The sequence below is a fragment of the Triturus cristatus genome, chromosome 1_2 (assembly GCF_964204655.1).
Source record: "Triturus cristatus chromosome 1_2, aTriCri1.1, whole genome shotgun sequence".
NCBI lineage: Eukaryota > Metazoa > Chordata > Amphibia > Caudata > Salamandridae > Triturus > Triturus cristatus.
Window position 1 is genome coordinate 1118154031 of NC_140580.1, and position 15358 is coordinate 1118169388.

At 42.8% G+C, this 15358-nt stretch overlaps 1 protein-coding gene across 1 annotated transcript in view; it reads left to right on the forward strand.

Annotated features, from left to right (window-relative positions):
• The window catches only part of RABEPK (Rab9 effector protein with kelch motifs), an 83897-nt gene that overhangs the window by 22702 nt on the left and 45837 nt on the right, over positions 1–15358 (forward strand). Inside the window, exons 2-5 of the mRNA XM_085613782.1 lie at positions 4963–5021; positions 5253–5410; positions 6271–6423; positions 8440–8601. Coding sequence (XP_085469908.1) covers positions 4963–5021; positions 5253–5410; positions 6271–6423; positions 8440–8601 — 532 coding nt within the window. The remainder of the gene's footprint in view (positions 1–4962; positions 5022–5252; positions 5411–6270; positions 6424–8439; positions 8602–15358) is intronic.

A 15358-nucleotide genomic window follows, 5' to 3' on the forward strand; every position in this document is an offset into this window, starting at 1 on the left:
GGGCTCCAATAGAATGTCATTCTTGAGTTAGTATCAGTTGAGACTATTTTACAATTAAGAGAAATCCCAACTCCCATCATTCCATTGCTGACCTTCATTGCATGAGATTCCACTCTCCAAAAAGAAGCAGAAATTAATAATTTGTCCAAGTAAGGAAATATTAGAATCTGTTCTACCTTTGAAGGAACCACCACCGGGACCCACACCTTTGTGAACAGTAAGGGCTACTGATAGCCCTAAGAATACTTAGCTGGTAATGAAGCTCTCTACTGTGAACTGTCGGAACCTCTGCCTGTCTGGCTATATTGTAAAGAGGAAAAAGGCATCTTTTAGATCGAATGTAATAGAAAATCTCCTTGAGATAATAAGGGAAATAACAGACTAAAGAGAAACGTATCATTTGAACATTCTGACTCCATTTAAGTCCAAAATTGGGCGGTCTCCTTCTGTGTTTGATGTAAAAAAAAATCCTACTGTCAATCCCAAGATTCCTTTGAGACGGTGGCCTGTCGATCCAGAAAATAATGTCTTCTTTTCCACAGAGTCCTTTTATGTAGCTGAAGTCGAGGAAGGGGTGTAACCCGGAACAGTGGCTCTCCTGAAAGATGAGTAAAGTCTATAAAATATTAATCTCTGACAATTTCCAACACCCATTTGTCCTGAACGAGAGACCGCCATGACTGTAGGAACTGATGAATATGACCGCCCACAAACCCGGGGGCATAGCATGCTGCTGAAGTTTGTTGTTGCAGAGTAAGCTGTGACTAGGATTTATCTGACAGCTCAGTCCCTCAGCCACGATCCCTGCGTTGACCTTCAGTAACCCCAGGGGGCATTCAATGAGGCAGAAATGTCCTGGAACAAGCTGGATTTCTCCTAAAACATTACGAGATCTTAAGCTCATCAGCAGATTTCTCAATGAGTTCAGCTAGATCAGAACCAAAAAAGTCTAGACCCAAGAAAGGCTAAGACATTTTCTCCCATGTGCTTTCTTTTTTCATGGTTCCCTGCTTTCCCTCTGTCTCCTGCCTTATCCTCACCATTGTTTCTCACCTATCCATCTTCTCTATCCACTTATTTCTCCTTCTTCCGTTCTCTTCATCCTCTTCTGTTCTGATTTTTTTACTATAACTTCTGAGTGTCTGCCTCTCTGACAGTGTCACATTTCTTTTCTTACTCAAGAGTCCCACTCTTTCTTCATTTCTTCTCTCTGGTGGTTATCCCTTTACCTTTGTCTCCCCCATATTTCACCACAACCTCTCCACGCTGTCTTTTTTTTTCCTCCTCCTCAATATAAACACTTTTGTTTTTCTTTTCTACCTCTCCAGTTTCTGCTTTTTCTCCTGCTCTCTCTGCTGTGTCTCACGTACTTCTGTTGAGCCCTTCTATTCACTTTGGGGTTGTATGTTAGAATATTGGTAACAAAATATCTTTGTGGTTCAAATATTGTTTACAAAACATTGCTCTATTGTGTGTAGAGTTTCTGTTATTAACTCCAACGGGTGATGTTTTTGTAAACAATATTTGGAACATTATATATTTGTCAGTCGATATTTAGGTAACAATATTCTGGTACCTTACCAATAACAATATGGCTCTTTTTTTTCTTTTCCTATGTCAATTGTATTTCCTCTTTTACTTCTCTTCTTCATAGAGTGTCTACAGATCTCTGGTATCTCTTTCTTTCCCCTACTACTTTTTCTCCTGGCTGTCTTTATTTTGCTTGCTCACTCTTCGCCTCTTTTTCCTTCAGTTTTTCTGGAGTGTGTCTTTCTTCTTTTTGGTCAAGTGTCTTTTTGGTCAAGTGTTTAGTTGTTCTCGCAGTTCTTTCTCTCTTTCCCCAGCCTCTTACTTTCTTTCTCCATCTCTCAATCTTTCCTTCTCTAATGTCTCATTTGCCGTTTTTACTACTCCCTCTATTGTTTCTTTGTTCATCGTGTTTCTTTATTTACCATTGTAACATTTCCCCCATATCCCTCTGGTGTGTTTTCCACTCTCATCTCTAGTGTCTCTTATTGCAGCAAGTGAACGCAGGTGGCTAACAAGCTGTCTTCTACAGTGGATTACTTCTCTTACCCTCACCTCAAAAAAGTTTGGCAGAATGGGGCCATCAAGTGCATTTAACAGCATAATATATTGTCTAAGATCTGTATTTTACAGACAATTCTGAATGGAGCACTAAACTATTTCAGCTCTTTAGGAGCTGCTAAAGAGCAAAGAAGGAATGTTCACCTGGAGCAGCAAGTATCGTATATGCCTATAAGAAAATTGTTTGGGTGATACAAAACACTAAGGGGCTCATTAGGATGGTGGGCGGAGGCACATCCTCGATGCTGGCGGTGGGGGAAAATGCCCTATTTCGCACCCCATCGGCGTAATACGGCGTCTGCTGTATTACGATGCGCATAGATAGCCCATTTCCTGTCTGCTGCGGTGTTTCGGGTTCTGACAGAAATCTCCGTCCGCCTTGCGGATACGAACGCCGGTCAAATCACGGTGCCTCAAACAGCCTATCACACCGCAGTAGAGAATCCGACCAATCGGGGATGGCAGTGGCAATACTGCGGATAGCTCCATATGTTCCTGACCGCTGGGAAAACGGCAGTCTTTGGCCTTTCCGCAGCAATTCCGACCGCCGCAGACAGATTTTCAGCTTTTCCGGCGGCGAATCCTGGAATCTGACCGCCGAGGTAGGATGTTTCAGGCAGTGCATAATAATCTGACCGTCAGTTTTGCCGCAGTACTTGCGGACGGTACTTTTCCGCTACCACGGCGGTCGGGATGCTTTTCCGCCCGCCATCGTAATCAGCCCCTAAATGCAGAGCAGGCAGTCATTAGCAGCAATGTTTTCTAATTAGAAATTCTGTTGACTCTCTCCCCAATCCACCATGCTTCATTATATCTCTTATTCTGTAATATTTTTACCACACTTATGCTCTTGTTTGTTGTATGTCATGTTAGTAGTATAATATCTTATACTTTCAGGTGTGTGGGAAAAAACATCAACTGCACCAAGGGTCTCGGTTGCTCCCGAAATCTGCTTGTCCTGTAAAAGAAATCGACTTATCCCTTTTGCTGCCATGCACAGAAATGACAAATTATAGCTGCATTCCACTCACATAAAGCTCTGCTAATTGCTTCTCTGATTATGCCAAGGCTCATGTTACATCAGGGTTTGGTTTCCATCAAGGTTCTGCTACCTTTCTGTAAATCTATACAAGCTCCAATTATGAGTTGAGCGAGGCTGAATTCCGGTATGGAATTCCACTCTGCTCAATCATGATTGGGCCGTTGTTCTTGCACCCTAATTTACCAGGCAGGAGAACAATGAACCCAACTTTACTGGCTGGAGTATGTAGACCGTAAAATTGTTTTTAGTACCTGCTGCATTGCAGCCTGGACCCGTTTCACTGCCCCCACCCCTCCCTCATTCATGCCACACGGGGACCAGACTACAATCTCGCCAGCCTTCCTTCACTCTCCTCACCACACCCCTTCCTTTCCCTTGCTCCACAGTGGCCCCCTCACTTATGTTTTCAGCCTGCATAGAGAAGATGTAAATGTGAGCACTAATACCCACAAAAAAAAATACCATGAATAAATCCGCCCAGTAATGCTAGGTCTGCACAGTTATCCCCCATTACATGTGCATAAACTCATAATTGCTCTCCCCTTTAACTAATAATCCAGATTTTTCACCGGGGGTTGGACCCAGGCTTCCTCCTGCGGAACTGAGGCCAGCTACTCTGCCTGAAGGAGTTTTACAGTGGTGAGGATCTGAGACCGAGGGAGGAGCTGGTTGAGAACTTTGCTCTGACTAGTCGAGACGCATATAAGCTTACACAAGCCATACATTGGGCAGGGAGTGAGCTCGCTCAGAGGGTCTTCCAGAAGGAAGAAGGACAAATTGAATCCTTGCTTACTAACAATATCAGACGTTAGGGCATCTCCTGGCTTTACCGCTACAATAGAGATCTAACTCCTCCTAAAAAACATGCTTATGTGATCCACTGGGAAAGAGAGCTGGGGTAGAGATCTCGGAAGAGTCATGGAAAGCTATATGGTTGAGGGCTTCCAAATCCTCCATTTGCTTAGGTTATAAAGAAAATGCCTACACATTGCTTTCATGATGGTACCTCACCTCTGTATGACTGTTCAAGATGTTCGGTGGCTCTACCGTGTTATGGAAAGGCTGTGGTGATAGAGGCCCATTCTTACATTTGTGGTGGTCATATCCAAGCATCTAGTCTTTTTGGGAAGCAGACCTTCTAACAATATGGGCCATCACACGTATTCCACTTCCTCATGACCAGTTATTTATCTTGTTGGGAAGCCCTGGGGGTCAAAGACTATTTCCTACATCTACACTGATTATAAGACATATTTTTTGTTTCAGATGGTAGTGTTGTGGTCTAGATCATATTATGAAAATTGCACATTTTCTAGTTACAGAATTTGTTTAAATAAAGAGTTTTCCAATTCTTGGTTGTTTGTGACTTCATAGCAACCAGGCAATACAGTTTACATTACCAAATTACCCTGCAGATACCCTCTAGCAGGTTCAGAAGATGTTTGTACTGGTTTTTGATTATGGACTAAACCTGTGAAGAGATTTAAGAGACAAAGTGTGTCTATTCCCTGCTCTGTGGGTTAATTACCTGATACACAAGGCCAAGGTAATTCTAACTGAAGGGTCTTGTTATATTCCAACTCATTTGCCTCATTAGGGTCTATGTGAAGGTGAATTGATTACTTCATCCTTAATGGGATCAATCTGCAACAGCCTGAAAGACCGCAAGATGGTACCTCATGGTGCTTGACGGGTAAACCTAGATTTGTGTGGGAATGGCATGCCAAGAGAAGAAAAGACAATAACAAAATAAAAGTAAATGAACTTTAAGTCAGCCTAATTCCATTACTTTTAAAATATGACTTATTGGTTTATCCCTTTTGTCTTCTTAGGATAGTATGGAACCTCTGCAAGTTTTGGAGCCAGAAGATAACCCGCAAAAGTCAACATGGTCAGTGTTAGGATACATTAACCATAATAGGGTTCATGCTTTTTTTGTCCTCGTGGTCTCACATGCCTTCTCCCTGTCTTCTTTTCAGTCCTCATTGTATTTGATCCCTTATCACTGTGAAACCACTTTGGATTTCATATCCTAGAAGGAAGGTTCTGGAATGTCTCATTTGCTTGTTTATTTGTGACCATAAATTAAATATTAGTTTTGTTTGTGTTTGTGGCATTTAAGGTATGATTTGATTCCCCGTGGACAGTGCCCAAGTGCACGTGTTGGACACAACTGCTTGTATTTGCCTCCAGCAGAAGATGGCAGAAAAGGCAAAGTGGTTATTGTTGGCGGAGCTAATCCCAATGGAAGCTTTTCAGATGCCTACATTATAGACCTTGGTAAGAAAAGGGAAGGAGTCTCATCCTGAAGCATGTTGATGCTCAGTTAAGCAGGATCACATAAGAAAGCCTAAGCACTGCATTTTTCATAATAGCAATGTACTGAGTTTGCGTTGCTACTGCAAGAGCTCCAATCCTCTTTTGAGATTTCTGGAATACACGTTGGTACTGGATTCTAATGGTCCCATTATGCTGACATACCTGTTACGGATCTTATGCAAAAGGTTTCCCTCCTGGCAATTGTGACCCTGTGTTGTTTGTGGAAGGTTGTGGTTGCCTAGTGTCTTGTAGTAACAACAAATAAGTCTTCCAGTCTTTTTGTTCTTACTGATTTTGTTTACACATAAATACAGATATAAACCAATATGTTTCTTTATTTCTTTTTAAATGTGACGATTTATGTGAGAAGCTGAAATAGCTGCATATGCTTCTAATACAAAGTTAATGTTTTCAAATGAGTGTAATTCTGTATTATATCTGTGACTGTTATTGGACTAAAACCCTACAGGCATCTAGGTCTAGGTCTTATTTAAATAAATATGGACATTTACTGGTTGCAACTTAATTTGTTTACCTAATGTAAAATAAATACTGAAAACATCAAAAAATTAATATTAGTAAATTCAGACATAAATAGATGCGATGGAACATGTTTCATAATAATACAAGTGGCTATTTATGTACCTCTCAACAGATTTGTCGCTTAGCATTTAAGTAGTAGTTTTTTTTTAACCTAACCCTACAATACTTAATTCTTCTACATTAGAAGAATGATAGCCTCTGTCTCCCTAATGAGAAATGATCTTGTGACCATCAGATTACAAACAGATGTCTGCAGCTGGTTTCTGTTTTGTTTTTAGACTTACATGAATGGGATGTACCGGACTGGGACAATCTCTTGCCACGTTACGAACATGCTAGCTTTATTCCAGCTGGCAAGACTGACAGCATTTGGGTGTTTGGAGGTGCCGAACAGTCTGGAAATCGAAACTGTGTGCAAGTCTTACACCAAGGTAAACACCTACGTGTTTGTGATAATGGCTTTGTTCTGCAAGAGGACTGGAATACACAACCTGAAGCAATGTTGCCAATAAATCGAGGTTAATCCAAATGCCACATATACCCTCATCACTGAGAAGAATGGCAAAGGGAATAGACCTGGCCGTTCCTGCCCGGAGTAAATGTGTATGAATGTTCTTGTGTTATATTTGAGGTTTAAAATTAGGAAGGAATGGAAAAACAGTAGTGGGAAGATGAGAATATTAATAGATGCAAGAAAACACATCAAAATACATTGATTAGAGATATAAAAACATTACATTACACTTTGGGATTGATATGTACCCTTTGGCATACTGTAGTGAATAAAGTATTAAAAAAACAATGGAGTTCATAAACACGGCGTAAGTTAGTTTTCAAGGAGTCTGTGTCTTGGGACTACTGCTTTCTGAGGTCTATGTTTTTTGTTTTTCATTTGCATATGATGCATACTAAAGTATTATACACACTTAATATAAGTGTTTGTGATAGAGCTCTAGTAAATCCCTGTTCAAAATGCCATTATATGCATTAGTGACATCAATACTATCTTAAAAGGCTTTCTATCGGCAGGCTCGTATGTCACAGTGTATGCTGCCGGAGCCTACAGAGTTAAAAGCATCTCCGCAAGAGCAATAAGAGCCGCCACGTAAACACCTACTGAAAAGAATGACTGTCTTTTCAGTTTTTTTAATTTGAAATTTGTCCGACATTTGTACTCACAAGTTGATTAACCCATTTATTGATTTTGTTTTTCTGGTGCACTGATGGAAGACAGGACAGAAGAGACTGCCTGCACTTTTTATTAATCAAAATAGTAATGTTCGGTGTCATTTTCTACATATATAAATTGTAACAGTGATCTAAAGTTGAAACATGAGATTTCGATTTCAGTATATATCATACGAAATGTGTACATTTACAAGCCACATTCCATTGGGCAGCTAGACTCTGCTGAATAACACTAGTTTCCTGTTGAGGGAGGTTCAAATTGTGATCTCTCTCTCTTACAATGACCTATATCTCAATTCACTCTCAAATCTCAGGGACTGACTTGCAGTCTCTGACAGCAAATGAGATCTGCAAAGCAGGCGTACACTTTTCAAAAGTCTTCAATTCTGTGCCTCCCATGCTCAACACCAGCCACTTTCATGGATTGCCACCACCTTCTGAAACTCTTTTAAGTGACTCAAGAGTAAACCTCAATCTATTAACTTTTTGTCAACTGTTAAGGACCCAGCTTTTCAGATTGTATGTTCCCAATATGCAGCCCACTATTTGCACTGGCTTGTTGGGCTTGTCTTTTTAATGAAGATTTGAAATTCACGTTGTTGCATGTATATCACTAATATGCTTTCAAGTGACGATACACTATAGAAAACGTCAAAATAAAATAACGAAAGCAAAAGCTAAATAAAATTATACATGAATGAATTAAAAATCACAATAAAAGAGCAATATAACTACATTAAAAAGTAGAAAAACAAAAAAGGCAAAATAATGTAGGAAGGCAAAAATATGAAAAGAGAAAACAGGTGAGTAAGCAAATATACAAATAGAAAAGCAGTAGGGAAAATGAAAAGGGCTGGAGGAAAAATGACAGGGAAAAGAGAAGTCAGAATGGGAATTAGGAAAGTAAGACCAAAGAGAACAAGAAAAATGAAAATTAAATTAATACAAATTAATTATGGAAAAAGTACAGCAGTGCTTTTCGTAAACAGACGTAAAAAAAAGTCACTTCAGAGCTCTGTAATGTAATAGAGGGTTTGTACATCTGCCAGTTTACCCCCACTCCCATAACTATGCAACCATGCACTCCTGGCTCAGTTGTAAAGCCTGCTGTCTTTTTTGCATTATTTATTCTTACTGGGTTGTTTTTTTTAATTTCCTGTTCATCTTATGAAATTGTGACCTGGTGGGTGTAATTAAGTCTAGCACGAAGGTTACATTTCTGCTAAAGTTACTTATCAAATATGTTTAATTTTAAATAGAAACTAGAGCTTGGAAAAGTCCAAAGGTGAGTGGTTCACCTCCATCACCAAGAACATTCCACACATCTTCGTCGTCTATTGGAGATCAACTCTATGTTTTTGGAGGTGGAGAAAAAGGAAGTGAGCCGGTTGAAGACACAATGCTTCATGTATTTAATTCAGGTAACTTGGAAACATCTTGTGAGCTGTTTCCTTCTATTAGTGGTGCTTCTTTACGGATTTTGTTTCTGTTTTGGGATTCATTTTCTAGTTTCCCAATTTTCCACTTTTGGCTATTGTTAGTAGCATGATGTACACTTCATTATTTCTTTGCCTTTGCACGTATTATAGGAAGGTCGATCCGGGAGCACAAAGTAAGTTGACTGGTCTGAATTCTTAAAATGGCATCTTGTGTCCTGGCCATCATATGCTGGATTAGTCATATGGGTTCCAGAATCCCTCCCCAAACCCTTGTGCCATACTGGTTGATGAGATGGAGTTGGGGAGGCTTTTGAGCGGGTGGAATGGAGTTGTATTCTGGATTGGCTGATCTCTCCAGCTTTGAATGCAGCCTTGATGAAGGAGCACCCAATTTTCTCCTTGGTACACATATGATTTGCAGATAAATAATGCTCCTGTGCACTCTTCCACATTCTGAAGTACTTCACTGTTACATGTTTTTCTCTTCAAAAGTTCTTGCTGTACCTACGACCACTCAACCATACCTTTTGAAAATTATGCCGCATAATATAAACTCAATTGCTCTTTATGCTCCACCGTGAGCTTGCTGCGTATGCGTCTCATAAAAAAAAATTCCAGGGCTATGTTCAACTTCCTGACTAGCACCAAGGCTTTACTGTAATCCAAGGCCACTGATATTTTTGGTATGTAAGCATGGCAGACTCGATTTACCTGAATGACATTGTTGACGCTAGCCTCCTCTTTGGGTCTGTGTAAGTGCCATGTTTACTTCAACCAGCAGCAGACACAGTTGCGTTAGTATCCATATGATCAGTTTCCCGGAAGCAGTAAAACGTAGCATTGCCCACCCTGATTCAGTGGCTATTGATACTGATGCCAAGGCTCTTAAATTGTCATAACTGGCATCCATAATCTGACCTTTACCTTTCTCTGTTTCCAAATGATGCAGAAATAAATTGACAAGTGTGGTGCCCTGCCATGAATACTTAAAAGCACATTTTGTGAGAATTATTGTTAGATATATTACATCTGAGAAGAATTCTACCCCCTCTATTTGCCAGGTTGATGTAATGGCTATCAGAAACACAACCTTGATTAATGAAAATTGCAGACATGCAGATTCCATTGTCGTGTGAAGGAATTGCTGTGATTTTATTACTGCCAGCAGCAGGGATTGCTGCAAAACTCTAAGGCTCTTAAGAACAAGGGCTTTAGTGTGGGGTTTAATGTTTTTAGAGCAGAAGGAAGGGACAGTAGAAATGAGTACGGGTGATCGAAATGGCACAAGAATCTAATCACCAAACAGCAAAATTAACAAAGGGGGAATGAAGGAGGATGGTAATGTAAAAAAGAGATTATAAATAATAGAAATGATGCCACAGGCCTCTCCTGATAAGACAAATAGTAAAGCTTTGCTTTATATCATCAGTTAGCTTTTAAAATGGAACAGAGTGCCTGGTAAACGACATCTCATGCAATCAAAGTTGTAATGGCTTGGAAAAATGAATGTATTTATGAATTGTAATAAACACTGGAAAAACAAACAGTAAGGTATGAAAAGATGAACACTGCTTATGAGGAGAAAAAAAGTGGTCTAGGTTGTCAAGGAGTTAGATGTGGTAATCCCTTTGAATTCCCACTACAAGTGCCATCTAATGTGCTTCATTTTCTCCAAGGGGCAGCGCTGGAGATTGAGCATGCGCATACATTTTTAACATCAAAACCAGAGAAAAGTTCAGAATCTGAAACCTGAGCATGCGCATACATTTTTAACATCAAAACCAGAGAAAGGTTCAGAATCTGAAAACCCTTATTGTAAAGCTCTGCAAATAAATAATTAGCAAAAATCAAGGGAAATAATTAGCTTGTCATATGGAGAAGCTAAAATCAAAATAATGATTGTAAATTATCTAAATAAAGAAACAGTTGCTAGAAGATAATAATTAAAAAAGGTAACAGAATCGACAATAAAAAATAACGTGTTACATGATTTATCCAGCAATATTCAAACTCGTCAGAAGAATTCTTCATTAGAAGTGTGTCGCCTAGGCGCTATCCTCCCCTGCATAAACCAAGAACGCCAATGGACCGCTGTACAGGGTTGATGCTTTATTCCAGGACAATACAAGCGTTTTCTAGTTCTCTTTGGGATAAAGATGGTCTTCCTGCTTGGGACACTCCGGGATAGGGATAGGCCTGGTTCCTTGCTGTCGTCGTTCTCCTCGGCGGGGTCCGGGACAGGGAACGCCTCCGATGGTGTCCGTAAAGGAAGGCAAAAGCAGGGATTAGTGTACTATCCTCCGAGTCCGAGAATTGAGGGGGAAAGGGGTGTGAGGGGTCACCGGGGTTCCAGCACCAAAATAACACTCGTGTTGACAACCAAAAACTGAGTGAGTGAGGGATTCTCTGGACACAATTAAACGTCCTCAGCCCGGGTGCCCTCCCGACAGCGAACTCCCTCCCCTAGCGCCCTCCCGGTGGTTTAATAAGCCCAGGATACGACCCCGTACCTTTCCCAGCCACACTCCTCCTGGGGTGTGGCGGGGCGAGAAGTGGTACCGTTGGCCTCCTGGCTCGACGACTCTCTCCGCTCCTCTCTGCTCCTCCGAATTTCGTTCTCCACTCTTCTCCTTGGTCTCCGTCCTCTTCGCTTCGCTCTCCTCGTCTCCGGTCTCTCCTCCTCGGGCTTTCGCGCCGTCAGGTCTCCAAACTTCCGCTTTACGGAACTCGCTGCATTCGGATTCGTCCGTTCCCGATGTCGTCATCCGAGCCACACCTCCTTCTGTAGCGATCCAGTCCACGTTAAAGGGGCCATCAGCACCCTGCAGGGGAGGTGTAAAGGTCCCGTCAGTTGTGTCCTTTTCGTGGTTATCCTCTGGTCCCTCGACCAGGCGACACATCCCCATCCCCGGATTTTCCCGATCGGGGGAAATAGGGTATCTCGAGAGAAAGTCAGCATTGCCCTGCTCCGACCCCTTACGATGTTTCACCTCAAATCGATAGGGTTGCAAGGCCAGAAACCAGCGGAGGATACGGTCATTGTGGCCTTTATTTCGCTGGAGCCAGGTGAGAGGGGCATGGTCTGTAAAGAGGGTAAAGAGCCGGCCTTCCAAATAATAGCGAAGCTTTTCCACCCCCCACCTCACAGCCAGACACTCCTTCTCTATGGTGGAATAAACCTGCTCTCAGGGAAATAGCTTCCTGCTGATGTACAATATGGGGCGCTCAAGACCGCTGTCATCCTCTTGGGACATTACTGCCCCGATCCCAACCCCTGAGGCGTCTGTTTGGAGAATGAAAGGTTTTTGGAAGTCAGGGGCGATTAACACCGGAGAGGAGGTAAGAGCGTCTTTGAGGCCCTGAAAAGCCAAGGCTTCTTGCTCACTGGGAGGCCGCAAGCGGGGCGAAGTCTGGGATTTCCGTAGGAGATCAGTCAGGGGACTGGCTATTCTAGCAAAGTGTGGGACAAACCGTCTGTGCAATAAGAAAAATAGGTAGTAGTGTCCCTGAGAACAGGGAAAAACGGCACACCAAAATGCATATATATGATAACTTAGCGATTAAATTTTAGGCGTCAACAATATGTAGCAATAAGTAAAGGCTGTAGGGTGCTTAAAGCTTCAATTGATGTCCACTACCTAGGGACACCATCCATATGTACAAGACATACAAACGTGAATTATTGCAATTTTTTGAAGACTAATATAGCACTCCCACACAATATATGGGTAAAGTACCCAACTGATGCAAGTTGTCAGTTCTTAATCAGATCATATATGCCTGTCCCAATGTCAAGAGAGATAGAATCAATTTCTTCAAATCATTAAGCTGTCACATGTTAAATCCAGGACCCTTGGAGCAATAGTTGTTTTTCATCCTTTCTTTATTGACGCATGATAGTAAGTTCCAAATACACGGACCAGCCGACGCTGGGGGTCGCGTAACTAGTTAGCATGGAGGAGTCTCGTTCGTTATCGGAATTAACCAGACAAATCGCTCCACCAACTAAGAACGGCCATGCACCACCACTCCTCCATGCTAACTAGTTACGCGACCCCCAGCGTCGGCTGGTCCGTGTATTTGGAACTTACTATCATGCGTCAATAAAGAAAGGATGAAAAACAACTATTGCTCCAAGGGTCCTGGATTTAACATGTGACAGCTTAATGATTTGAAGAAATTGATTCTATCTCTCTTGACATTGGGACAGGCATATATGATCTGATTAAGAACTGACAACTTGCATCAGTTGGGTACTTTACCCATATATTGTGTGGGAGTGCTATATTAGTCTTCAAAAAATTGCAATGACAAACCGTCTGTAGTAGCCCACTAATCCCAAAAAGGCCCTGAGATCCCTCTTTGTCTTGGGATAGGTCAAAGCCTGCACAGCTGCCACCTTCTCTTTCTGAGGCATAAGATTCCCGTTACCAAGCAGAAACCCTAAATATTTAACCTGCTGATAAGCCACCCGGGATTTTTTTGCGTTTATGTGGAACCCAGCTTGACAAATGCTCTCTAATATACTGTTCAAGTGTTGAAGATGGTCAGGCCACGTTTTACTGAAGACGACAATGTCGTCTAAGTATGCCGAAGCATAAGGAAGGTGGGGTCGGAGAAGGGTATCCATGGTGCGTTGAAAGGTGGCCGGGGCTCCATGCAACCCAAACGGGAGGACCGTGAACTGATAATGCCCCGAGGGAGTGGAGAAGGCAGTTTTCTCCTGGTCATCCGGAGCAAGGGGGATCTGCCAATACCCCTTGGTGAGGTCGATAGTGGTGATGTACTTGGCCTCACCAAGGCGTTCCACCAACTCGTCCACCCGGGGAAGAGGGTATGCGTCCTGTTTTGAAACCCTATTGACCGCTCGGAAGTCAATACAAAAACGGATACTCCCGTCCGGTTTAGGTACTAAAACCACCGGAGAACACCAGTTACTTTGGGAAGGGACAATGACTCCGGTTTTTAGCATTTGTTGGATTTCCTCCTGGAAAGCCGTTCGCCGGGCCTCAGGGATCCTATACGGTTTTTGTTTGACGACCACCCCCGCGGGAGTCGGTATGCTGTGTACAGACAGGTGTGTTCTTCCGGGCTGGTCCGAGAATACCCCAGAATATTGATGTAGGAGGGTGTTAATAGCGTCTCTCTGAGAGGCTGACAGGTCGGGATTGATAGGCAATTCAGGAATGGTATGTGGCATAGGGGTGGAAAAGGAAACCGTTTGAGAGGGAACCGGAGGGGTCCCCAGCCATTTTTTAAGGATGTTGATGTGGTATAATTGAGTCTTGGTTCGGGACATCTGGAGAACGTAGGAGGTTCTACCCACTTTCTTCACTACCTGGAAAGGACCTTGCCACTCTTTTCTCATCTTTTGAGCCGAGCTGGGTAGCAAAACCAAGACCCAATCCCCTATATCTAGTTCCCTCCATTTTTTTCCTTTATCGTAGAAATGTTTCTGTTTGGTTTGGGCGATTGATAGGTGTTCATGTGCTAGAGTCCTTAATTTATGTAATCTGGACTGTAGTTGGCGAGAATAGTCAAGGAGAGCCTCCGCTTCTTTTGTGCCCTCGCTTTCCCAACTCTCTTTCGTTATTTCTAGTAAGGTTCTTGGTTGTCGTCCAAAAAGGAGCTCGAAAGGAGAAGCCCCTAGGCTGGACTGTGTTTGACTTCTTAACACAAAGAGAGCCAAAGGCAACATTTGATCCCAATTCCTCCCATCCCCAGACAGAAGTTTTTTTAGAGTCAGTTTGAGGCTTCCATTGTAGCGCTCAACCAACCCGTCTGTCTGGGGGTGGTATACTGAGGTTTTGATGTGTTTAATGTTGAGCTGCTGGCATACCTGTTTCATCAGTCGGGACACAAATGGGGTGCCCTGATCAGTGACAATTTCTCTAGGGAACCCCATCCTGGAAAATACTTCTATCAGACGCTGCGCTATTGCACTAGTAGTGGCTGCTCTGAGGGGAAAGGCTTCTGGATAGCGGGTGGCGTAATCCACTAAAACAAGGGCGTACTGATGTCCCCGACTCGATTTGGGCAATGGGCCAATAAGATCCATTCCCAACCGGTCAAAAGGTTTGCCTATAATGGGGAGCAGTTGCAAGGGGACCGCCGGAGGCGTATAGGGATTACGCCGTTGACAAATGTGGCATTCTTGGCAGTATTTCTGGACCTGGGCGTATACCCCAGGCCAGAAGAAATGTTGCAGAATGGATTGTCCGGTTTTTTCAGCCCCCACATGCCCCGCCAAAAGGTGGGCATGGGCAAAAAAAAGAATTTGATCCCTGAAATCAGAGGGTACCAGAAGTTGAGGAACAGCGTCTTCCTTGGCTAAGCGGTAGAGGAGACCCTTCTGTTCCACAAAGGTGGGGTACGATTTGGTCGGTTGGTTTTGCTCGGCCCGGGCTTTAGACCATGCGTTAACTAGACTTGCATCATTTAATTGGGCCGTACGAAAGTGTGTATCCCTAGCCCAGGGTTCGGGGGTCAATACGGACACCGGCCACTGTGTAGGGGAAGAAAGAATTTCTCTCATCATAGAGGAAAAACAGGGATTGTCGGTTCCCAGGATGACGGGTTCGGGAAGCTGTGGGAGCACCCCTACGATTGCAATCATTTCGGTCCCGGTAGGAGTTTGTAACTGGATCGTGGCTAAAGGGTAATCCCTCACCTCCCCATGAACACACCTTATACCAACCCTTCTACCTGGTAGGACCCAGGAAGGGTGAATGAGTTCCTG